Consider the following 27770-nt stretch of genomic DNA (forward strand, 5'->3'; position numbering starts at 1 on the left):
CTGCGATAGTGCATTCATCGCTGAACACAGTGCGAACCCATTCATCAGCAGTCCTTGCCTATTGGTCACAGCACCACTTCACATACAGCTGTTTGTGTTGTGGTGTTCATGGCACAATATATGCACGGGTCGGTAACTGCTGCTGTTTTCCGATATGGGCGTCCACAGAGGATCCAGGAGGGCCAGGGTATGGGGGATTACCATTGCCTCTCTTTCGCGCTTGACGACGAGTATGCCGGACGTCACGTTCCCACTCAGCCCAATACCGTACCACTTTCACATCCGAATGCCCCACAAATGTGAATATTGCACGATTTGACCAGCCGACCAAATAGAGACTACATTGAGGCCCCTCTCAAACACTGTCATGTTCTGATAACGCTGTCTAACTAAAGTATGCGGCAGCTCCGTGTTCACGCAACATCGCCCACTGTTTAGGCCCTTATGTGCCTTACCAGTTCTGGTAACCCAACTAAACACGAACAACAGTAACGCACTTTGGTTGCTATTCTAGCTGTGACAGAGAATTGCCACTCTAATCAATTACTCACCGATGGTGAGTAGCTATACGAAGCTGACACTGACATCCGACCATCTGGATGCTTCACTTTTCTGTCAGGCAGTGTATCTATCACGTATTTTCCGTTTTTTTGCGAACTGAAAATTTTTTTTTTCAGAACGATGGCAGCTATTGTGTATCAAACAGACGAACGTTATATTTCGGTGTATGATTTGACAACATTGAAGCAAAAAAAAGTAATCTGTGTTTCTCCTGACATTCCTGGCAAGGAAATTGTTGTTGCCTGTTTCACATTTGATTTAAAGTTCTTAATGGTAATTCTTGGCAAGCCTCAGTGGATGCTACTGTGTTATGAGTTACAAACGGGAGATCTAAAGTCCTCAACACAAGCAATTAATGAAGATGGAACAGGAGAAGTCTATCAGGTCAGTGATTTCATCTTACATAAAACTGTAATCTAAAAACTGTGTTGATGAATAACGGTATTTACAAGTCCAGAAATTTGTGCTGACAGGGTTCGTTCTGTCACCGTCACTACTCCTTCTTGACTCTCTGACAGCAATGCTCCCATAAATATGTGGTACTGTGTGCAGTGCAAAACCATATTTAATTTTAGACGTCGGTTCCAATGGACATTTAGGACCGATGATTGCAAAAATAATATATTTGCTCTTTATGTTTCAAAAGGCAGTTTACGATAAAACTAAAAATAGCAACGTTGTCCCTTGACTAGAGAAATGAATATTTGACTTTTGTTCCACCGGTGCCTCCCGTAGTGAGAAAAATTAATGTTACAAAGAGTACAAAATGATATGTGAAGTGGAATTCTTGTCAGAAAAATTGAAAATTCAACTGGATATGGCGAATTGTGAACAAATTCGCGCTTATAACTTTTCAGTAACACAAATATGTTCTGAACGTTCCACAAAAATATTGATTACAAAAGGCTTTATACATATTCTCCCATAAGAGTTGCTACACTACTACATATTTATGGAGCATAAACACACACAAAAAATTACTTAAAATTCCGATATATTTTGCTAGTCTGAAGTATTAATCCTGTAAAAATTATACTTAAGGTGAGAGAAAGGAAAATGAAATGATCGTACGGCATTGTTGGCCGGGAGACCCCATGCGGGGTGTTCGGCCGCCAAGCGTGCAATTAACAGTGAAGATGGCAAATCATTTTCTGTAATCTTAATATTTTTGATACAGCATCAATAAGAACACAGAAATGCGGTGTTATCATGTTGGCCAATTTGGGTCCTTAACGTTTGTCCTGTTACTTATCTTACCCTGCATATGAGAAGGATTACCTGCAAATTTCTTTCACTAGTTCCCTTTGAAATTTGACATTCAGTAAATCTGTAATTACAGTAAAGGGAATTATTAATGTATTTTTGCTAGGTTTATAAGCGTTTAATAATTCATTTGCTAAGCGCGCTCTCCAAAAAGACACTCGGTACGGTGAGTGTTGGAAGTAACAGATTCGACAAAAGTCACATGACGATGCTCGACTTTGGACCGATATTCACTTGTTTCAGGTGACTACGAACCTCAGCCTGGCGCACACTGGCACTGTAGGCACCTTTCTCTGTTATCTTTGGTGAACTGAGCTTTGTTGCATGTGCTGTTAGCTATACGTGTCCACGGCCAGTTTAAGGACCGAGCCACAAGAGAGGCCGGTTAGGACGCCAAGCGGAGGAGGCGCCTAGTATAAAATTAGTATACAGAATGTGTCGTAATTAATAGTAAAAACTTACGCTGGTCAAAGTATTAGATAAAAGATGCAAACAGATAAGTGTGAATTTGTTGTTAAAAGCCACCACTTACTTCAGTATCAGTTCTCCTCAGTGGAGATATATTTGAAACGTAAACTTTTAGACTCAGTCCCCATCCAGTTGTGCTACCTCAATAAGAAATGTAATACTCCTTCAGCACGCCACATGTGCTGCACACTGGTATCTGCTAAAGGAGATTCTCCACGTGACGTCTCTGCAGTAGATAACGAATTTTTTCTGCATTTACCTATCGACGGCGTATTTTGAAGAAGCACACATTTTATCTGAGTGTAACACTTGTCAGTGGTACCCTTTGGGAGAGCCAAATAGATGCCTTTGAGCCTCTTAGATAAAACGATGAACTAATGCAAAATTCTGTTTATAAAGGTAGCGAAGATTACAAAACAGGTGCTTTTGAAAGAAAAAGTGCCACTGGTATTCTTGTACAGTTCTGACAAGGCTGAAAGTATATGGTTAACAAAAGCAAATATGTACGAATAAACAAGAGTCCGCAAACGAGTCTTGACTGTGTGGGCAGCAGCCACCACTGACTTCAAAATAAAATATTGTCCTGGTTAGTATTTTTGACATTAATGTAGACATCATATTTCTTGCACTGACTCTGCCGTTGTGTAGTAAGGACAAGATAACAATACGTTAATGGAGTCCCAAGGACAGTTTAACTGTGAAAAACTGATGAAGGAATTGCTACACACAGTGTCTTACGATTACCGGTATATTAAAATTCCGTGAATGAGCAACCTTAATTTTCTTGTTATCGGATCTTTACTTTGTGCGTAAAATTAATTTTTCACCTGTTTCACCTGCTCCATAGGAGTATGACCTTATAAATTTTTTAACATTTTAAAAATTATACTTACTTCTTAAAGCTGATGAGTGATAACATACGACGAATTCTTGTAGAAAGAGGTCCTTTTGAAGTACCTCATAACGGTCATATCACACTTTCTTGGAGTACTCCGGAAATTACCTTTACATCTGTCGATTTTGTTTCGTCAAGAGCGACGTGTTGAGTTCTGTATGCAAAGAAGTCATGAATCCAGTCGCAAATCTGCTCTGATACCTGACAAGCTCGTATTTTTTTCATTAAACAGTAGTAGGAGACGGTGTCAAATGCCTTTCTGAAGTCAAAGAACAGGGCATCAACCTGAGCGCAATTGCCTACGGCGCTGTGGATATCATGGAGGAAGAGAGCGAGCTCAGTTTCACAGGACCTTTGTTTGCGGAATCCATGTTGATTTTTATAGAGGAGATTTTCCTTGTCCAAGAAGGTTCTTGAGTATAAAACATGTTCCATAATTCTACAACAGATTAAGGTCATAATTCTTGAGCATAAAACATGTTTCATAATTCTACAACAGATTGACGTCAACGATGTAGGTCTGTAATTGTGTGCATCTGGCCTACGGTATTTCTTAAAAACGGGAACTACCTGCAGTTGCTTCCAGTCGCTAGGTACCCTCGTTGCTCAAACGATATACAATAAATTACTGCTAGAGGGGGAGCAAGTTCTTTCGCATAATATTTGCAGAATCTTATAGGTATCTTATCTGGTGCTGACGCCTTTCCACTACTGAATGACTGTAGTTGTTTTTCTATTCCGGGATCGATTACCTCAATATCTGCCATTTCGATGTTCGTACGACGTTTGAAAGGAGGGACAGTGCTACGATCTTCCGCGGTGAAGCAACTTCGGAAGACGGAATTCAGTATTTGGGCCTTCTCTCTATTATCTTCTATTTCGGTGACAGTATGGTTCATATGTTCAAATGTATGTGAATTCCTAAGGAACCAAACTGCTGAGGTCAATGGTCCCTAAACTTACACACTGCTTAAACTAACCTAAACTAGCGTATGCTAAGAACAACACACACACATCCATGCCCGAGGGAGGGCTCGAACCTTCGGTGGGAGGGGCTGCGCAATCCGTGACATGGCGCATCAAACCACGTGGCCACACCGCGCGTCGCCAGTATTGTCACTAAGTGAGTAAATAGATGCTTTTGACCACTTAATGGTTTTACATGCGACCAAAACCTCTTAGGGTTTTTACTCAGATCGGTTGACAAAGTTTTACTTTCAAAGTCATTGAACGCTTCTCTCATTGCTCTCCTTACGCGCGTTTCCGTTTCGTTCAGGTAGGTTTTTACTTCTCTTGAATCTGAGACGAAGTTCTCTTTATGTAGCAGTTTTCCTTAAGAAGTTACTCGGTACAAATTTGTCTTGGGCATTTTGCACGATGCCTTTGAATTTTTTCCATTTTTACTCCACATCTTCGTCGTCATGCTGACTGCTCAGATACTCTGAAATTTAGTAAAAATATCTTCCTACTTTTCTTCACATTCCTTGTAACACCCGTTGTAATAGATGCCTTGTGATCACTGATACCTTTCTCTACATTAACTGACTCGATAACTTCAGGTCTGTTTGTTGCCAGGAGATCTAAGATGTTACCCTCACGAGTTAGTTCTCTATCTGCTCAAAGTAATTTTCGTACAAGACATCCAGAACAATGTCACACGAATCCCTGATAGAATGACACCCCCAGTCTATGCCTGGCAAGTTGATGTCACCTCCTATTTACAAAGGAAGAATCAGGAAAGTTACTAACGATATTCTGCAAGTTCTGTCTGAAGAGCTCTACCACTGGAGGTCCTGACCCAGACGGTCTAGAAAAGCATCCGATTACCATTTTTGACCGATCTTTGGTACTTAACTTCACCCAGATTAATTCACAATCAAAATCCGCGATAACTTCGCTAGATTTTATCGAAGTCTTTGCTGCAGTAAACACTCTGTCGTCATTGGCGACTAACCTATTCCTACGGTAAATACAGCAATCTGAACTTAGGATTTCGTTGTCATTAACGTCCAAGTTCAACCAACTTTCTGTCCGTAATACTGATAACCTTCAGTAAGCCATACTAATTCTTGAACCTTTCCTTGGATGCTCCTGCAGTTTTCTAAAATCATATTAACCTTTTCTATCTCCGATCTGCGGTATTGCGGCTAATTTATCAGGCAAATAGTCTTTGCTCACAAGGGAGGGTTGCACGCCGCGTGTACTCCGCTACCCTAGTAGCCGCTTCCTGTCGTATAGTGCACACCAGACCTATTAAATGAAACCATACAGATCTGCAACCGATAGCGGAGGTCGAGAAATTCGCATCCGATACCGTCGCAGAGTGGTCTCAGTCTCTGATTCAGACGCTTTACTCTGCTCCAAACCAGAGGACCGCGATCAACCATGGGTACGATGTTACAAATAGACAGCTTAACCTGCACCCCGCGTGCGATACTAGTTGCCTTCACCAAATCAGTGATCCGCCGAAAGGAGCCGAGGATGCCCTCAGAACCCAAGCACCAGGGGTCATTCGTGCCGACATGTGCCACTACATGCAGCCGGTTGCACCCAGTGCGCTCGGTAGCAGCTGGCAGCAAAGATACCGAGTGCACACTGCCATTTCCCGCCGTGCTTGCTATTTCCCTGAGGGGCTCCATCACCCGTCTAACATTGGAGCTCCCGGTGATACGCATACCCACTCTCTGCTCTTGTCCGGTCTGGACAGGAAATCGGTGGCTGGGCCAATAGGAGAAGCATCTCATGCTGGCTGAGAATTATCAACACTGGGCAGCACCTCGTACCTGTCGTTAAGACGTAGGCAGCCAGCCGCACGGCCTGCTCCCTCTGTCGCCTTCCGCCCACTGACACGTGACCCACCACCTTCTGCCACCCACTCTGGAGTGAGGACGGGCCGGTTAGATGTTGCGTATCGGAAGCTGCAGTGACATACAGGTCACCAGGGGATTCCAGTGGCACCAGACGTGTTGCAGGTCTCGTCTCCAGCGCTCGTAAGTCACCACAACTTTGAGCACTGGCCAGAAGGCTGTCGACGGTAGCCAACGCTGCTTCCAGCCGTTTACGGACAGCAGCCAATTCTCCTTGTGTCCGCTGACAATACTTGTGCAGAGCGTATATGCACTAGTAAGAGATCTAGTATACCGACAAATGCGGTCAAATGGATCGCATTTGGTGTCAGTAGTACATATCACCGACTCAGGTGACAGAGGGTGGAACTCCGTATAATGCCAGTCGGCTGTGTGCAGTGTTAGTGAGTGCGTACATGCCGTTACTGCAGATAGGAAACAGACGCCATGAGTGACAGCGAGCGTTGTATTCAGAAACCACGGCTGTGACAACGCCATGCGGAAAACAGTTATCATATGATGAAAAAGCAATCTCGGTGTATACGGGAAATGAGGCTCTCTGATCGTCAAATAGCCAAGAAGTTGAACCAATGAAGTACAGAGATTGATAATTTCGTGAGATGGGGCGTATGATATGGACAGAAAAGAAAATATGGGGAAAATAGAAAATTATCTGAGGCATAGAAACGATTACTGTCAGCCACAGGAAGGGCCACAAACCGTTATTCTTCTCAATTTGTTGCCGATTTACAGTTGCCAGTGACTGCCAGACATGTACGGCAAATATTGTCACAACATTTTGCACTCAAGAAGTGGCTGTAGAAACCTGTTCTAACATTCAGACATAAAGAAGCTATTCTGAAAAGCATATGTCATGGACTTTAGAATGGGAAAAATTAATCTTCAGTGATGAGAAAAAATTTAATTTAAATTATCCAGATGGATTTCAATATTACTGGCATGACTTGAGAACAGAACAGCTGGTAAGAATGAGCAGAAATTTTGGTGATAAAAGTGTTAAGATTTGGACAGCCGTCTGCGTTAAAGGCAAATAACGCATTCCTTGACTGAACACTAGAATGAACTCTTACATGTAAGCTGACATGCTAGAGAGAGAAGTGATTAGAATGTATGAGAACGTAGGGGACGAATGTCTAATGTTTCAACAAAACAATACATCTGTGCATGTCTTTGCTACAACCAAAAACTGGTTTGAAGATAAAGGTGTTGATGTTTGCCTGGCCGGCACATACCCGGATTTGAAACTAAATCCTAGGTGAATATTTGGAAGGCGTGTTTATCGCAGTGGAAGGCATTTTGAGGCCGTATGAAAGCTGAAAACAGCGATACGAGAATAGTTGGCGATAATTTCACTGCAGGAACCGCAAAACCTAACAAAATGAATGTCAAAGAGAATTTTTGAGGTAATAAGGCGGAACAGAGGTTGGACAAAGTACTGATAGTGCAATAACGCAACAGGCCAATGAGTATCTTTATACCAATTTTCATTTAGGAAATGCGAACAGCTGACTTTGTTCTGAAAGAGACGATGGAATTCCGTAATGATATTTTATGTTAGTTCGGTTCTGTAATGGAGAGGCCAACAGAGCAGAGCAGAACTGTGTGTAGGACCGCTGCTCCAGCGCTGCGTCGCGCCAGGGTATAGTCGGGCCGAGGGGCGGCGCGGCAGCAGGCAGGCTCGCTCGACTGCATGAACGGCAAACGCACAGACGGGCCGATCTGCAATCTTCTTCAAACGATTTTGAAGAAATAACGTGAATCTCACAGTTTTATTCGTCAGCTTCCAGATGAACTGCTTATCATTTTGTTAATAGTCATAGATACTGTGATATTTCAAAATTAATCAATCTACTGCAAGATAATCGAATAGTTTGCTATGAAAAATAGAGGTCTCTATGAATTTGCGTTTGGTGCACGTTAGGTCATATGTACTACCAAATTTAGTTAACATATTGAACCGTTCTTTAAACTTGGACTGGGCTCAATTGCTCACTCCATTTTCGAAAAAATGGATGGTATATAGCGAGTCCGTTCCGTTCGTGCGCCCGGACGATAAAGCGAGAATGCAATACTCATAATAGCTTCGTATCTCATAAACAGTTTTAAATATGGAAACAAGATTTTGGCAAACGATAGTACGCAAAGAGGAGAGCAGGTTGCCATATGGTTACCGTGTATAACTTCTTATCCAGTACGATATGCAGGTGACTACAGGTTTTACTCACTGGATTAATGTACTTTTTAAGGGTTATCAACAGCTAGTGAAACGAGAACGGTTACAGGTTCCTAGAAAACAGAATTAGTTTTTGAGGCATAGCTCTGACTTCCACAACAGGATTCATAATCATTGTAAGGATTATGAAGTCAAATGCCAAAGTGTTGTGGAATTGCCCTCAGTCACGACACATGACTGCCTTCTGAAGATGATTTTCTAAATACTGTAAATGATTTACAAAACACAGAACTTTCCAAGTCCAATCGGCGATGTTAACAGAAGACATATTCTTCTGAAATGCTCAGAAAATTCTGGTACAATGTTTACAACTATAAAACATTTTCATTTTTCAATCATGCTACAAGCAGTTGCAAATCCTCGCAGTAAATTCAATATAATCGGTGTCGGGTGATGTGGAAAGTGAAGGGACGATGGTAGATTTGATTCTTCTAGTGTATTCTTCTAGTGTAATTCAAGTAGAAGAGCTCAACATACCACCAGAGTTTCCAAAAACAAAGGCGTCCGGTGTGTTGCCTGTTGTGTTCATTGGAGATAACGCATATCCCTCGTTAAGGTACTTTATCAACTCTTACAGCCTATAAGTTTTAGATCCAGGGAAAGAATATTCCGACAAACGCTTTTCCTGACCATGACGATCAACTTAATGTGCTTTGAGAATAATGAGAGCTAAGTGGAGCATATTTTAGAAGCCAATACAAACCTCACGAGAATTTGCTGGAGATACTGAAAATGACATGTTCTCCGCAACACTGTCATTGACCTGTTGGGATCCCTCAGCGTCGATCAGCAACACACAGTAGAAATCCAGCGTTCTATACAAGGCACGTACCTGACAGGACGAAAGACACATTAATACAGTTTCAAATGAAGCTGTCAAAACGAGGTGGTTTTGAAAACATTTTTTCACATAGTAAAACACTATTTTCATGTGTTTGTCAGCCATGCTACTTCAACTTTATTATCTCGTATCTTTTCAAGAGAACGAAAGAAATAATACATTAAGGCAATGTATTCTGTACTTGTAGTCTGTAATGCTGCTGCCACCTCTAGTTGTTTTTCTCGTTTCATAACGGATGACGAGTAAATACAGCTGTTGTTAAGGCTCCCGCTGAAATCACTTTCTCAACACTACAAAAAAGGAACACAAGCGCCAGCAACAGTAGTGACTAGAGTTGGACAACACGATTCTTTTTCCCGATTCGATTCCTACGATTCAATCTCACACTGCGAATCGATTCCTACGATTCGTTCACGATTCTTTCACGATTCATTCTAGTCTGCGATGGCACGATTCTTACGGAGTGCAAAAAGTTTTATATCTTACTCACAGATGGCAGGACATGCCTGAAATTGTCAATGGGGTTAGAATCGAACTGTGTCATGATAAGATATGCCAGAAATAGTTTATTTATGAGTAAACATGCATATGACGTTACAAGTATGATTCTCGATTTATACGTGTAATGCCTTAATTGATGAAGGTAATGTTTGATTTGATTGCATCTTTTGTTTTATTTCAGTATGACAGGAAAGAGGAGTCGATTTGTGCGAAAGGTGGTGCAAAATTATGTGGTATGCCAGTTTGGTTGTGTGGCTTGAACGTATCTGACTAGTCTTCTGTTTTATAGTAACAAAATCTAGCAATGAGGCAGACGTGGTTTGGCTCATATCATCCTATGTTTTTCTGTGCTAAGATGTCTTTCCAAGTCCACATCACCCTTGTCATTCATAACGCAGCTGACAGCCCTCCCACACAGCAAATTTAGCTTAACTTTCATGTCTTCTAAATACAAAGCATAGGTATTTTGCTTTTAATTTGTCTGAGAACATGCCGCAGTCACTACTATTTACGTGAGAAGACGACATACTTCTAAACAGTAGGATTCAATCGTATACAGCGACATTACTTCACTAAAATTTAATATGAATCTGAACACGATAACATTCGAAAACTCGAACTTGAAATTATTAATTAAAAAGCTTTTGTTTAAAGATAAACTTAAAAATCAAAATCGGTATCTAAATATAAAATTTTATCCAAACTGTTAAAGCCGTTCCCAAGAAACACGAAATTCGCGTTTTTATTTAAAAAATTATTTTGTGTAAAATCGCGTGCTGTAAGGAAAGACACCTATATACAGATAAACATAAAAACCAAAACTTTAACAACATTCAATATGTACTAAAAAAGTTTTACGAGATGGCGTTATAAAAACATGTGAAATAGCTTTTTTATAATATAAAATTGCGTTTTTACGAATGGAGCTATGTAGGATATATATATTGCAAAACTGACTTTTTACGAAAAAATAGAACTATGTAGGTGAACTCAAAAAGCAAAAACCAGTCTAAATACAAAATTTCATCCAAATCGTTAGGGCCGTTTTCGAGATACGCGAAATATAATACATAATCGTGTGTATAGAAGGTGTGTGTGTTTTGCATTGCGAGGGCCGTTTTCGAGATACGCGAAATATAATACATAATCGTGTGTATAGAAGGTGTGTGTGTTTTGCATTGCATCTGCAACAAATAAAGAGGTACGTATTTATTCATCATACTTGGATTTCTTGGTTTTAATCCTCTGTATTGGGAGCTGTGTACTCGCTGTATATCGTTTCTGTCATCACTAGTTCGTGTATTACTCGCGAAAACTAAGGTGACGTGGGCGCGGTGGTTGATGGTAGCGATAGTAAATGGGAAATGCCTTTACGCTCGTTCCCGTCAGCCACCGCCAAGTGTCAGCTTGGTTTCCACGAGTAATATTACGGCCCACGAACTTCGTTTGTTCGTTCCGAGCTTCCTTTGTTCACACGCATTCTCCACTTGACTGCCATCTTGCGGTCATAATCATTCGGCACGACTCGGCATGATTCGGAACTTGCCTTCGAAGCACAGCGTACTAAGAATCGATGAATCGTTGGAATCGTCACGACTCGGAAACACGCAATCGTTCTTACGATTCTTTTGAACGACGATTCGTCCGTATCACGATTCGATTCTTACGATTCTTTATTTAGAGTCGTTCAAATGAACGACTCATTCACGAATCGCCACAACTCTAGTAGTGACTCAGTTATGCGCACAAACAGCCAAATGCTGCCGGCATTGGCCGAATACAGCCAGACTCACTCAAAAACTCTGGTCACCGCACACAGAAAAAAACGCCACTTTAATCACACGCACTGAACAACAATGGTTTGTTTCGCCAGTGCTGTTCTTCTCGCCATGCCGTACTGCTCTGATCGTGTCGCAGCACGCCACCGTAACCGGGGTCTTATATGTAAATACTACTTTCATAATTCACTACATACACCAACGCTTCAGACATTGTACTATTACTTTCGTAGATACCCCACCTTCATACTACATTCCACTACTGTAGATGCCTTGCAACATCTTAAATACTACACTGAATAGATGTACGACGATGTTCATGAAGCGAACGAAAATTCTAAAGTCTGCTACTGGTAAAAACAGTGTAACTGGGTTTGCAACAAAGCTACAAGAATTCACATTTCATTGTTGTGCAGTGGTCTGGTATGGAATTATGTTTTGGATCGACCAGGTCAGCAAAGCTTCCCAAAGAAATACTGCAAACTTACCGAGTGCTATGGATCTAGTTGAAACTGTTAACAGTTTGTTTGGAGATGATATGACCAGCAGAGGGTTTAATTGCATGGTAATTCATGGAAAAGTACTTGCTGACATACTTGGCTGTCATTCAGACTTTGAAGAAGAAAAGGAAATCCATCAAAGGAGAGTGAAGAAGCAGTTTACTTATGAGTCTAACGAGGTACCCATTAATGAATGTGAAGGTTTCCTAAGGTAAATTTTTTCTACCTTATTGCTGATAGAGCTATCTGCTCACTAAAATATAGATTTGACCTAATGGACAGTGGTAGAAAGGGCTTCAGCTATTTATGCAATATTCATAATCTGCAGACGTGGAGAGGTGAACAATTAAAACCCAGATACTTGGCTCTTGATACTGCATTAAGTGATGTTGACAAATGTGACATCATTGTGAAGCGACTAAACGACGAAATTTTGATCTTAGCACCAATTATTCCTCGAGGAAGTCAGCATAAAGCTCACTATTTTACATTACAAAAGCAAATTTATTCACTTTTTGGCAATATATTGGGAATCTTATGAATTCTCCTGACGTTACCATTTATCTGTCAAAGAAAATTTTCAAAAATCAAGTTGATGAATACCTACCTTGGGTCAACACTTTCTCAGGAATAATTATGTGGTCTGTCAGCTTTTTCCGTTGAAAACAGTATCATGAAGTCAGATGAAACATTAGCTAGTAACTTAGAGTCTAGAATAATTTCAGAGTTGTCACCCAAGGGAAAACTGGCCAGTACATACACTGAAAAATTGTACGAATTATACATGACTCTATTAATGAAATATTTTTATTTTATGACAGAAATTTGTGTTTTCCTTTTCTCTTGTGTACGTAAGAAATTTGACCATTTCACCGATTAAAACTACTTTCGTGGCAAACTTTCTGGTACTGAATTTTTTCTCATATACCACTAAACTTATTTAGTTGAAGAGTGTCTTTGCTTGACATGTCAATATAAAATCAGATTTTTTCTTGTATTTTCGTTGCAATTTTTTCCAGAGGCAAATGAAATAATTTGTAAATTATAGAATTAATAACGGAAATTTTATATGTTCATCCTTTCCACTCAGTTTAATAGGTTGCATATTCTTATCGTAGCTAGAAAAATACAACTGGTCCAGGTTCTTTCTGCTTTGACTTAAACTGAACCAAGTTGTTTTCTACTGTTATTTAACCCCTGAATAAGATCCAGAAATGTACTTCTATTACGAAGGAATGTCTGTGAAGTACATATTTTAAAAGAAAAAAAATCATTTCCAGGATCATTAAATTTAAATTTGTTTTTAAAAGTCTCGCCATGAGCCCAAGGACAGGCGTCTAGGTCTGAGGAGGTGGGGAGGGCAAAGGGAGTGGGGGGGGGGGGGGCAAATGACATGCCACTTATGGGGAAAAATGTTTTCAACCCGGTACTGGTGGGCTGCATCCAACTCAGGCCAAACGCAGTTCAGATACTTCTGGGCATGATAAGATCCTCGAAATGCTTTAAATTCGTGCTTCTGCGTTACATCTGGCAAAACGTACTTTTTAGCTTTGAAATGTCGTTTATGAGTAACGTGCATCGATCCCTGGTAAATTTCAAGCTAATTTGGACACCAGATATATTCCTTAGCGAGAGACTTTTTGTTGACCTGGAAGGGATAGCGTAGTACGAAATAGAAGTTAAGTGTTTTCAAAGTACCACAGTTGAGTTAATGCTTGTACTACCAGGGGACTACAAAAAGTAAATTACTCATTCTTGTGGTAGACCAAATAATTTTTATTGAACACAGCACTACGCTTCAAAGTGACGCAGGTACGTGACAGCATTTGTAAACGTAGTCACGAAGTCTCCATAAACGACGACGGAACGTTCTACCAATCACTCAGTTCCCCGACGACAGAAATCCGCTCCTTTGTCACGGAGCCATCCGACAACCGCTGTGTGGGTTGTCCTCATCACTGGAAAATCTGCAAGTGCTGCGATCAGTTCCTCGACTGCCTGTGCATTGTCGTCTGTGGTCGCTGTTGATGGCCTTCCATCCTGATCTAGATCATCCACATCCGTACGGCCTTTGTTAAATTATTTGCACCATCTCGCCAGGACTGCACGCGACACTGCATTTGTTCCATATACCGCGACTATACCACAGCAAATATGTGAGAAATTTAGGTATTCTGCCCACAAAAATTGCACTGTCAGTTTTGGAGTGCGTGTCCTCCACTTCACTCGCACATTTGCATGCACCTGTTATCGGTATTGCAGCTGCAGGACACCCAGAACACTGTCTCCCTCTGACAATCCACCACTTTTGTTGTGCAATAGTCTTAGCTCGTGACGACATGTATAACACACTTTTTGAAGTCCCCTCGTACTTGGTTATACTTACACATAATCAACCGAAATAATGTGGAAACAATTAGTAACAAACTAAATACCTGTTTCAGGCTGCGCCCAACCCCAGCGACAACACAGTCATCTGCGTTGTCGGTCCCGGCCTGTTCCGTCTCCTTAGCGTGCTGGACAACTCATGGACGCAGTACGGATACGCTATGACCGAATATGTCCCATTCACGTGCGCCTCTTGGGTCACGTTCGACCGTCTCGTCTGTGGGACGAAAGATGGCAGACTAATAATATTCGAATCTGGAGATCTGAAGTATATCTATGACATGGCGGAAACTAGTCTGATTGACACGAAAAGTTTCGAGGAGTAAGTAAGTTTTAGCTAGTCCACTTTCGAGGTATAGCTATAACCAGAGCTCCAGAGACAGAAAGTTCTTCGATATTTTTTGCAAATTTACCGAAAGTTCCCTTATAAAAGACAAAGTCTGAATCAAGTCAAGAAGAAATTAAAGACATTAGCTGGCAGTGGGTATTGATTTAAATGAATGAAAAGAGATGAAAATTTGTGCGTGACCGGGATTTGAACCGGGGCTTCCTGATTACTAGGTCAATGGGCTTACCACTACATCATCCAGTCACACTGGTCATCCAAGCCACTATCTTCAAAAAAATTCCTTTGTTTCTTGATTTTTAGTGGCCTTAGGATATATATGCTTATACAAAGTTCGAAGCTATGAACCTAAGACTGTTCACTTTCTATAAATTGTTATATTGCTCTGTATTAGATAGTTTTTTAAGTCATCAGTTACACACAGATGATTAAAAACGCATTATGGTCTGTCAGAACAGCTGCGTTGAAGATTTCGTTTTGTTTCAGATAATTGCTACAAGATAACTGCAGCTGTAAGTAGACTGCTTTACCGACGTAAATTTGTTATCTCCTCTCGAGAAAGGGCTCGTCTCACACAATTGGTGATTTATTAGTCGTGAAACGCGCGATACAACTGGTGGAAGTAGGTGAAGAGGCAGACGTGGTGAAGTACAGGATGAAGCGAACGAACAACTGGGGGTAACGGCGAGGGGTCAAGAAGCTTGAAGCGGCGCCATCTTCCGAGGACTGACACTCTCATCTTCCTCAGACGAGGTGTAAAAACGGGGTCGACCTACTTACCCAGCTCCAAACTGAAGACATTACATTCATTCAGCTTGCTGGATATCAGAAGGAAATAATAATTTTTTGTGTTTAATTCTCATCGTGGTAACATTTTTCAAATCTTCTGACAGATTAACACTGTCAGATCGGAACACGAACATGGGACGCGCAGCTCTGACCCGCCCACACAGCTGTATTCCCACCAGTATCTGATTTCCTACATTACGAACTTCACAGAAGTTCTTCTGCATACACTGCAGGACTAGCACTCCGGGAAAAAAGGATATTGCGCGGACATGGCTTGGCCAGAGCCTGGCCGCAAGGGCGCCCATCCTTGGGGGCAAAATGGTGGTCGCGCACCCCCTCCCCACTCCGCCAACTATCTGTGAAAGGAAAAAAAAGTGTCGTCAGATGTTTTTCAGTCAAGAAAATGATTCAAAAGTGGGTGTTATGCAGGTTTTTGACAGAATCAGAACTGGAACTTTCTTATGCCTACTTGAAATGGCCATTCATCTTCCAAAATATTAAAAATACTCCATACCCCCAGGTCTAGTCTAGTCTCATACTGTCGTATGGGTGCCCTTGAGCATAGGCAATTGTTTCCAAAATGAATTTTTTTACTTTGCAACGAAGAGTGCACTGATTCGAAACTTCCTGGCAAATTAAAACTCTGCGCTCCACCCAGACTCGATCCGGCAGAGCACTGGCGCACGAAAGTAAAAGGCCCCATGTTTGAGCCCCAGTCCGGCACACAATTTTAACCTGCCAGGAAGTTTAGAATCAGCGCACACTCCTCTGCAGAATGAAATTTAAATTCTGCCTTTTTTTTTAAATCGGCTTGCCTTCTATACTTGTGCTAGTTCCAAATATTAACTTAAGCCGATGTGTTAACAGAAGTGGCAATCGTATCTTGCACAGCTCGAGAAAAGAGGAAAGGGAAGTTGTTACCAAGCAAATCTGAGAGACCTTAGCGTCCTTTTTCTTGCCAAACATGTTTTTCACATCTAAAAGAAAAAGATGTGTTAACAGAAGTGGCAATCGTATTTTGCACAGCTCGAGAAAAGAGGAAAGGGAAGTTGTTGCCAAGCAAATCTGAGAGACCTTAGCGTCCTTTTTCTTGCCAAACATGTTTTTCACATCTAAAAGAAAAAGAGCTAGCTGAACCCATGGATAACTACGTGGAGCTGTTGTTTCTAATTTTTTTTCCTCAGCAACAGAATACTGGGTATTCTGTATGATTAAGGTATTTCTTTCGAAAGGTACTAAACGTTATCTGTATTACGTAACAAACTATATGAGACTGCTTGTTGGTGGTACTGATATAACTTATAGCCTAGTTGGCAAGCTGAACTCGAAGTAATTTAAGATTATTAAAAGAAGGTGGCAATTTTCACTTTGTCTACTATTATTTTATTAGTTCACAACTAGTGTCTGCCTGTTGAGCTATTCACATGTGATTTCCTGGATAACGCAACACTATCTCCATCTATAGAAATGTAATGATATGAATGTAAACTTAACCGAAAGATACTCCTTGCAGTACAAAGATATTGACTTTATCCACTACGGATACTTTAGGACCCATGACTGTTATTTGAATGTAAATACATATAACTGCAACCAGTCACTTTTTTGAATAGTTATTTATTATTCCATGAACCAGTTTGCAAACCTTTTCAAGTTCATCTTCAGATGATTTTCGGGAAGTAACATTACTGTTTCAATCATAATGCTGGGTGCTGGATTTTGGCAGTATGGGCAGCTTTTTCTGTTACTACTTATCTGTCTGCTTCAATTCTAATGGCCAGCTGGTACATTACTTCACACGCTTTTACAGTATCTGTAAGCATTTACACTGTCATACAGAAACTTTGTCAGCATTCAGCATGCTTCCATAAATCCATCTAAGGATAAACCTAAAAATGTTCATGGAACAACAAGTAACTATTAAAAAAAGTGACTAGTTGCAGTTTTATGTATTTACATTATATTCTGTATGTGCTGAAACGGCAGCGCCTTTCAAGCTCTCTGATCACTTTTGATTAAAATATGCTGTCTTGATGGTGTGACAGCTTGATAATTACGAAAGTATTACATTGACCTAAAAATAAAGCTAAGCTTGGGAAAAAATCTCAAATACTCAAATACTATGACTATAAATTTTTATGTGTATTTATGGAGAGTTAAAAAATAATACGAAATAAGATAACATGGGAAATTAAAAAAAGTGCTTATATATATATATATATATATATATATATATATATATATATATATATATATATGGTGAGGTAAGATTAAATTGTGTTTATTGCATGGATTATTTTCTCTTCGGCATTAGCAGAATCTACTGAAAAAATGTGTATTCTGTAGAACTGTTTGCCTATTAATAGGAGTATCTGGCTGATTCTGACTGAAAATTTCGATTTATTTTAAGAGATTCATTTATTTCCCTTCCTTCGCAGAGTGCAGAATTTGGAGATTTTTGTTCATGTTTTTGTATGTATGTTTTTTGTTTAGGATAGGTAGAGCAAAGGCACTTCTATTTTTCATGTTAGACTTTAAGTGATTTATTAAATGAGTCCGTTCTCTTGGTGGTGTGTCTTATGCTATTATCATTAGTATGGTTTTCAGTATTACAGTATTCATATAGCTTTGTTTTGGATGTTTTATTAAAAATGATCCCATTGATATTTGTAGTTTTTAGATTATTTACTGTGGCTAATTTTTCTATTATTCCTATTTCTTTGATGATTTCATCTACACCAAGTTGATACTTTATTAACCTCCATATTAGTAAGTGAAAATATATCTTCTTATGAATTTTTGGATGATGAGATTTGTTATTGATTAATTTGTCTGCAGTTCTCATGATTATCATCATCATCATCATCATCATTTAAGACTGATTATGCCTTTCAGCGTTCAGTCTGGAGCATAACCCCCTTATAAAATTCCTCCATGATCCCCTATTCAGTGCTAACATTGGTGCCTCTTCTGATGTTAAACCTATTACTTCAAAATCAATCTTAACCTAATCCAGGTACCTTCTCCTTGGTCTGCCCCGACTCCTCCTACCCTCTACTGCTGAACCCATGAGTCTCTTGGGTAACCTTGCTTCTTCCATGCGTCTAACATGACCCCACCATCTAAGTCTGTTCGCCATGACTGCTACATCTATAGAGTTCATTCCCAGTTTTTCTTTGATTTCCTCATTGTGGACACCCTCCTGCCATTGTTCCCATCTACTAGTACCTGCAATCATCCTAGCTACTTTCATATCCGTAACCTCAATCTTGTTGATGAGGTAACCTGAATCCACCCAGCTTTCGCTCCCATACAACAAGGTTGGTCGAAAGATTGAACGGTGCACAGATAATTTAGTCTTGGTACTGACTTCCTTCTTGCAGAAGAGAATAGATCGTAGCTGAGCGCTCACTGCATTAGTTTTGCTACACCTCGCTTCCAGTTCTTTCACAATGTTGCCATCCTGTGAGAATATGCATCCTAAGTACTTGAAACCGTCCACCTGTTCTAAATTTGTTCCTCCTATTTGGCACTCAATTCGTTTATATCTCTTTCCCACTGACATTACTTTCGTTTTGGAGATGCTGATCTTCATACCATAGTCCTTACATTTCTGATCTAGCTCTGAAATATTACTTTGCAAACTTTCAATCGAATCTCCATCTCAACTAAGTCATCCGCATATGCAAGACTGCTTATTTTGTGTTCACGTATCTTAATCTCACCCAGCCAGTCTATTGTTTTCAACATATGATCCATAAATAATATGAACAACAGTGGAGACAGGTTGCAGCCTTGTCTTACCACTGAAACTACTCTGAACTATGAACTCAATTTACTGTCAACTCTAACTGCTGCCTGACTATCCACGTAAAGACCTTTAATTGCTTACAAAAGTTTGCCTCCTATTCTATAATCTCGTAGAACAGACAATAACTTCCTCCTAGGAACCCGGTCATATGCCTTTTCTAGATCTATAAAGCATAGATACAATTCCCTGTTCCACTCATAACACTTCTCCATTATTTGCCGTAAGCTAAAGATCTGGTCCTGACAACCTCTAAGAGGCCTAAACCCACACTGATTTTCATCCAATTGGTCCGCAACTAATACTCGCACTTTCCTTTCAACAATACCTGAAAAGATTTTACCCACAATGGTGATTAAAGAGATACCTCTGTAGTTGTTACAATCTTTTCTGTTTCCATGTTTAAAGATTGGTGTGATTAATGCTTTTGTCCAGTCTGATGGAACCTGTCCCGACTCCCAGGCCATTTCAATTATCCTGTGTAGCCATTTAATACCTGACATTCCACTGTATTTGATGAGTTCCGACTTAATTTCATCCACCCCAGCTGCTTTATTGCACTGCAATCTATTGACCATTTTCTCCACTTCCTCAAATGTGATCCTATTTCCATCATCATTCCTATCCCATTGTACCTCGAAATCTGAAACATTACTGATTGTATTTTCACCTACATTGAGCAACTCTTCAAAATATTCCCTCCATCTGCCCAAGGCGTCCACAGGATTCACCAGCAGTTTTCCTGGCCTGTCCAAAATACTTGTCATTTCCTTCTTACCTCCCTTTCGAAGACTGCTAATTACACTCCAGAATGGTTTTCCAGCAGCTTGACCCATAGTCCCCAACCTGTTTCCAAAGTTTTCCGAAGATTTCTTCTTGGATGCTGCAATTATCTGTTTGGCTTTGTTTCTTTCTTCAACATAACTTTTTCTGTCTACCTGAGTTCTAGTATGTAGCCATTTTTGATAAGCCTTCTTTTTCCTTTTACAGGCTGCCTTGACTGTATCATTCCACCAAGCTGTTTGCTTCATCCTACTTTAACACTCTACTGTTCCAAGACATTCTTTAGCCACTTCTGGTACTGTGTCCCTGTACATTGTCCATTCCTTTTCCAATGACTGTAATTGACTACATTCAAGTAACTGGTACCTTTCTGAGATCACTGTTATGTACTTGTGCCTGATTTCCTTATCCTGAAGTTTCTCCACTCTTATCCTCCTACATATGGACCTGACCTCCTGCACTTTCAGCCTCACAATCCCAATTTCACTGCAGATTAAATAATGGTCAGTGTCATCAAAGAATCCCCTGAATACACGTGTGTCCCTCACAGCCTTCCTGAATTCCTGATCTGTTATTGTATAGTCAATGACAGATCTGGTTTCCCTGCCTTCCCAAGTATACCGGTGAATGTTCTTATGTTTAAAAATGGAGTTTGTGATTACTAAGCCCATACTGGCACAGAAATCCAAGAGTTGTTTCCCGTTCCTGTTGGCCTCCATATCCTCTCCAAATTTACCCATAACCTTTTCATACCCTTCTGTTCGATTTCCAATCCTGGCGTTAAAATCACCCATGAGCAGAACACTGTCCTTGTCCTTTACTCTAACAACTACAACACTGAGTGCCTCATAAAAACAATCCATCTTATCTTGATCTGTCCCTTCACAATGCGAATATACTGACACAATCCTAATTTTCTTGCTAGACACTGTCAAATCTATCCACATCAGTCGTTCGTTTGCATACCTTATTGCAATTACGCTGGGTTCCATTTCTTTCCTGATGTAAAGCCCTACACCCCATTGTGCTATTCCTGCTTTGACTCCTGACAGGTAGACCTTGTATTCTCCCACTTCCTCTTCTTTCTCACCCCTTACCCGAATGTCACTATCACCTAAAACGTCCAGCCCCACCTTTCTTGCAGCCTCTGCGAGCTCTACCTTCTTCCCAGAGTAGCCCCCATTGATATTAATAGCTCCCCATCTCATTACCATTTGTTTGCAAAGTCGTATGTTAGGAGTCCCTCGTTTGTCAATTAGAGGTGGGACTCCGTCACCTCCAAAGGTCCAAGGCATTTTGCTCTGATTGTTGCCAGCATCATATTTAAAGTTCCATGAAAGCTGGTTGCTAGCCTTACTCGCCCCGAGTCCCATTGGGTTTAACCCCTAACGGCTGACGGACTAACCGGTGGATTTGGTAGTCTTTGCCGTATGCGCACAAAGGTAACCACAACTCAGATGTCCGAGATGCCCAGCCTTATTCCAAAGTAACTGGTATCCTGACTGTCGGAACCACTTACTTGGCCACTCATACATTGCCCGCAGTTCATGAACTAGGACATGACTACGGGAACCCACACCATGAACCACCTGCAGTTCTTGGATCTTGAAAAATTCCTAATTTGTCAACTGAATCTTCTTTCTTTATTGTAGTATCTAAGAAGTTAATAGAGGTATTTATTTCAATTTCGCTGGTGAATTTGATTTTATCATGCGTTTTCTATAGTTTTGCATGCATGTTTCCTATATCTTCTTGTGTATCCTTTAATAGAACAAAAGTATCCAATATCTGTTAGGTTGATGATATTTTTGTTATTTTATAATACTTTTCATGTCTTTTATTTGATTTTAGTTTTTATTTCGATACTGTTTCATTTCTTACCATTTTTAGCTGTGTTCAAATTCATGTATAAATATGGTCATAGCATTAGAAATTCTATGCATAGCTTTATTATTTGGTCGATGTGATACCTATGCCAATGTCAAACCAACATAGCAGCATATGTTAACCAAAACGAATAAAACACTCAAATATTCTGCCATTTCAATACTTATGACATATTTTTCTACTGCAGGTACATTTCTTTCTAATAAGTATGTACTCATATCATTACGTTCCTGTTAAGAGAGATAATGTAGTGTATTGCCTTTTGTAAAGAATATCACTTCAGGACGGCGGAAGATAAAGATACTAGGTGTGAAGCGATGAAACAAATTCAACACAAATGGAAAATACTACCCCCTTTTGTAACTTTATTGCTCTGGTACTGGCTGTGAAGAGAAAAAACACACAGAGATTTGTTTTATAGCACTACAAAACGTGTGAGGCCTCCACTGATAGCTCATTTACAACTTAAAGTGCATTTGTCGATGAGAATAGTTTCATTTTCGTAGCAAAGTAAATACCCAGCCACACAGTGTATACTACAGGACGCTTCAGTGAAATAGCATTCCGTAAAGTAGTGACACACATTCATATAGGTTTGAACTGAGGATTTCTATGCTTTCAGCTACACACTTTCAACTATACTTCAAAGACAGCCAAACATTACAGTCACTTCATGTTAAGGCATTAACCTAATATTGCAGTAAAAATGTTTGTCATCTTCTGCTGATATTGCTACCTTACGCTGTCAATCAATAGGCATTACACGACACTATCCCTCCATACACCACTATATTACAGCGAAATGGTAGCAAAAATACCCCTTCATAACCGTGTTTCAGCAAAATTGTAATAAATCTCGACACACATCGAGATTTGGGTTTCGTAACTGTGTTTCAAGTAATTTGTAAACATGGCTTGCTCTTTTTTCAGCGGGAAGATAGGAACCAAATAAAAAAAAGCTTAGCTTTCTTGTAAAATCGGCTTACTGATTTATACATATACATGTATACAAATAATAGAATATTATTTATTTCATGCCATTTTTCATTCATTCAGTAATAGTAACTAGTAATAACAGCAGAAGCAGTAATAATTGTACTAGTACTAGTAGTACTAGTACTAGTAGTAGTAGTACCCTTTTTTTCATGACGCTTTTGTAAACTCTTGGTATTACAATGCATGTTCCTTCCTCATTCTTTTATAAGTAACGGTCAGCTTGATGGAGTCATTGTCCATGGAAAATTCTTTGTATAGCTTTTGAGCACCTTTGCTAAAACATTTCTAACAACTTCCTGCCACGTTTTTCATCTTCAAATACAGTATATCTTTAAATTGATTATTCAGTTTCAACTTTTCAGCTGATTTGTGGATATATATTAGTTGACCTATACTGGTAGGGAATCCATTATTTTGCCTCTCTGAGATCCACTTTACTAACTGATCTACACATTCTTCACCTTGTTACATGTAGGACGCATCTGCCTTTGAACTGGCAATTTTATAGAATTTTTATATATGTGACTTGTTCTGGAAGCACTGTACAGTTTACTTGCACTTGCTGTGATCTCATTTTTTACAGCTGCCAAAGCTTGAAGCCTTTTATTTTCTTTGTACTTGGTATCTTCATCTCAAGTTACAGCTGGAAAACTGAAGCAAAATAATATGCTAAGATATGTGTTTTGTAACAGTTCATATGTGGAATCAGCATTGTGACACTAAATTTGTCTAGGTGTAAAGTGTAAATTAGTAACTGAACTCTTCCAGTAGCTGACAGTTACAAAAAAGTAATTGGGATGCCTGTTTGTGTCAGATGCGATTGCTTTTCTACTTAGCGTAGTATTTTAGCCAATATGTGTTTTGTACAGTTATAGACTTAGTCAGGATTTTGAGTATAGTCTCATTTAGGCCTACAATGAAATGCCAGGTGCCCACTCAGCATGTTTGAACCACATGTGTTTTGTAACGATTTAGACATCTGAAACACTTAATTTTAGAGCCTCCAGTCAACGTTTTAGACATTAATTTTGACAGATCTCTTAGATTTGGAAATAACGTTATGACACTTGACCTAAACAAAATGTGTGTGTGTGTATGTGTGTGAGTGAGTGTGTGAGATGAGTCAAAGGTTTCACTGACATAACTGTATGTCAGATTGACAGAAATACGCAAGAAACTGTCAGTTACCTTTGTCGCGAAAGCTGAACATACTAATGACAAGGCTGAGGGAGCACCCACTTACAGCTAATATAATGTCGCCCCCTGCAGACTTGTGTGCATGTATGACTGTGTTACTGCGCTACTGCCCAAGGGTCAAAGTCTAGAAACAGCATGCTGTGAGACTATAACAGTTACAAGAGCGAACAGTGAGGTAAACCACTATGTGATCAGTGACAGACTGTGGCCATGGTATATGCATTCTGGGTCTGTATGAATGAAGTAAATCCACGGCTGGTTCGAGATCATTCTTCACACAAGCGACACATCATTTGGTTCTCATTCCCTCTCCGACATTATTTGCTCTTATTTTCTATGGGATTTTGTTATGAACTTTGGGTTATTTTTTTAAAAAAATAAATACTACATAGACATTCCTCTAGAGCAGAAATAAATTTCTGTATCGTATTCCTATGGTAAATATTAAAAGAGGAAACAATAGTTTCTATTAAATAACTGCTGAGATATATTAAAGGTGTGTAACTATATATACTGTATTGATATAGCTTCAGTAACAACGTGCTATTTATTAAACTAGATCGAAATAATGTAAGTATAACGCTTACGTTATTTTGTAGCCTAAGGGTGGAATTGTATAATTCCGTAATTTACAGACTATTTCACTTTCCGGTAGAAAAATAGGGCAAAACACAGAAAACATTATCTAATTTTATACAGACATGTTAAATAAAAGGAAAGTCATCAGTAAGTAGTAAAAGTTTTGAAAATTTCACTTGAAAGTTGTTTAAAATTGATCAATATGATCAGTTTTTTGTAAACGTAACTGAAGAGGAAAAGGTAACACGGAAGTGAAATATTCTATGTGATGTCACCGCCAGACACCAAACTTGCTAGGTCCGTTAGTATACGTCGGACCCGCGTGTCGCCACTATCAGTGAATTGCAGGCCGAGCGCCGCCACACGGCAGGTCTAGTCTAGAGAGACTCCCTAGCAATCGCCCCAGTTTTATAGCCGACTTTGCTGGCGATGGTTCACTGACTACATACGCTCTCATTTGCAGAGACGACAGTTTAGTATAGCCTTCAGCTACGTCATTTGCTACGACCTAGCAAGGCGCCATATTCAGTTACTACAATTACTTCAAGAATGTATTCTGAATAGATAATATTGTGAATCATGTACCGTCAAGAGCGACGTTCATCATTAATGGATTAAAGTTAAGTATAGAACTAATTACGTCCGTTTTCTGAATTCTCATTCCTTGTCATGTTTCAGACCTCATGTCAGTATAGTTCTTCCCTCCTCATGCCAGCCTGCGTGAGCTAAAACGCGTGCATTTCGGCCTCCACTCGTAACACGGTGTTGGCTCTTCTGGTAACACAAAATTCTATTAATAAATTTTTGTGAGGGTCACACATAGAATGTCTTCTTCAGTAGGAGCGAGGTGTACAGTAGACTACAACTGATCAAAAGTACCCAGACGGCCTTATGTAATGCGGAAATGACCACTATATGTAACACGGGGCAGACCCGCCAGCATAAAAAGGAGGCAGGCTGTATTCTGTTATCAGAAGGGAATCTGCAGCAGCAGCGGAATGGGTCGATCAGCAGAGCTCAGTGATCTTTAATGTGGGCTAGTCACTGGACGTCACCTGAGTAACAAATGCAGTCAGGGTATTCCAACCCTTCTAAACCTGCCCAAGTCAAGTGTCAGTGACGCGACTGTGAAACTACGACCAGGCAGACTTCTGTTACTGACAGATAGTGCATGTCGAGAATAGTGGAGCATGGTTGTAAAAGATCGCATGAAATCATCGAGATTTCCAAAGTGCTATCAGCAGTACATCTACAATGAACGTACTTAGAGAATTAAAAGGAATGGGAAGACAATTTTTGGGTGGCTCCGCATAAGCCGCACATTTCTACAGTCAAAGATAAGTAACACTGAGGCAGTGTAAAGAAGGATGTCACTTGAATGACTAGGCGGGAATGATTTGGAGTAATGAATTACGCAATACCATGTGGCAATCCGACGACAGTGGTTTGGTTAGGCAGGTGACTAGAGAACGTTAACTGCCATCAAGGGCAGTGCCAGCACTGAGGTATGGAGGAGATGGTGTTATGGTGTGGAGGCTGTTTTTCGTGATTGAAGTGTAGTCCCATTATTGCGCTTAAGAAAATTCTATATGTGGCTCATATGAACCTATTTAATTGCAATGAGTACTGTGCATAGTAGACGAATAGTTCGAAGTCAATGATTGATTGTATTAGTATAACAATGCACCTTGTTATAAAGCGGCATCTGTGAGCCAATGGTTTGTGGACAATAGCATTCCTGAAATGGACTATCTGTCAAGACTCCTGGCATTCCTGAAATGGACTACCTGTAAAGACTCCTGACCTGAACCTAGTGGAACGCCTTTGGGATGAGTTACAAATTTGAGATATTGTTGTACAGTCATACTTGTAGGTTACAGAATTTGTGATTCTATTTCTGTATGTTGTCCTGGGTCTGACAAGGTGAAGGAAGTAGCGTGTCTTTCACGCCAAATACTCTTGTTCTCTGCTCTTAAATCACGAAATTTTAAAGAGGCGACTGCTGCGAGGTGTGTGAGTGTTTCAATAAGATTGTCTATTAAAGTACTTACTGGCATAATGATAGTTGTGGAAGTACTGGTATAATGATAGTTGTGGAAGTATGATAAAAGCGTAATTAAAAGCGAGGATTAAGTTATGCACTCCACATCATTCTGCTATATTTCAAATTAGCCTTTAAAACATATACTATTTTCTAGAAATTCTTTTGTTTTGAAGTTGTATACTAATTTATAACCATCGTTTGGTTTTGAAGGTCCTTTGGTAATCGTTTTTCCGACTAAATTATCAGAATTCAGAACCATATAATATGCAGACAACCGTCGTTTATGTAATGGGATACATTATTACAGTAATTGCAGCAGAAGACAGAGCACAAAGCAGCAATCAGGCCACGGCTACAGTGTGCCAGCGCTGGCCATTTAACTGTGTGGCCATGCAAGTGATGCTCCTGCGTCGTCAGTCCAGATGCCGACACGTGGGCCAGTCTGTAGGATGTACTAGAGTCTGACCCACTGCCAGTTAGAACAGCTGCCCGGTCATTGCCTCTGTTCCAGGTCGTTCAGCGTAACATACATATGCAGATACTACCGCGAAGTCAGCGGGGAACAGCAGCATTTAAATCCAGCCAGAGTAGCTCATCACTGTTGGACAGCTGGGGCAGTTATGTGACGCCCAGTCTCTGATGGACAGCGCCATGCCGATGATGTAGCCGTGTCTACCATCACCAGGCCTCGAATCCTTGCCCATCGCTTGAGCACCTGGACGTTCGGACTAGTCAGCACTTTGCTGCCATCTAGGAAATACGATGCGAGGTTCCAACAGTCCTTATCTCAGTATCCAATTATATACTACTGGAAAATGAAAAAATGAACAACATGATGCAAGTGAGTAAGGCATTCCGTACTTACGGGACACGATCAGAGTGCAGTTAATGTGGTGATAAAAATGCGCAGTCCTGCGGATGAACCAGGAACCATATTGTCAGCTGTGGAACGCTGCAAGGTTCATAGCAGTTCTTTATCTCCAGAACCAGTAGCAGCAAGTTTACCACGGCATGCGGAAATCTGTCTGCGTCTGCAACATTGTTAA

The 27770-nt window shown here is 40.2% G+C and overlaps 1 protein-coding gene across 1 annotated transcript in view; it reads left to right on the plus strand.

Annotated features, from left to right (window-relative positions):
• Positions 1-27770, plus strand: part of LOC124776139 (cilia- and flagella-associated protein 57-like) — a 178294-nt gene that overhangs the window by 21759 nt on the left and 128765 nt on the right. The window contains exons 2-3 of the mRNA XM_047250976.1: positions 678-945; positions 14352-14617. Coding sequence (XP_047106932.1) covers positions 678-945; positions 14352-14617 — 534 coding nt within the window. The remainder of the gene's footprint in view (positions 1-677; positions 946-14351; positions 14618-27770) is intronic.

This window comes from Schistocerca piceifrons, chromosome 2 (assembly GCF_021461385.2).
Source record: "Schistocerca piceifrons isolate TAMUIC-IGC-003096 chromosome 2, iqSchPice1.1, whole genome shotgun sequence".
Taxonomy (NCBI): domain Eukaryota; kingdom Metazoa; phylum Arthropoda; class Insecta; order Orthoptera; family Acrididae; genus Schistocerca; species Schistocerca piceifrons.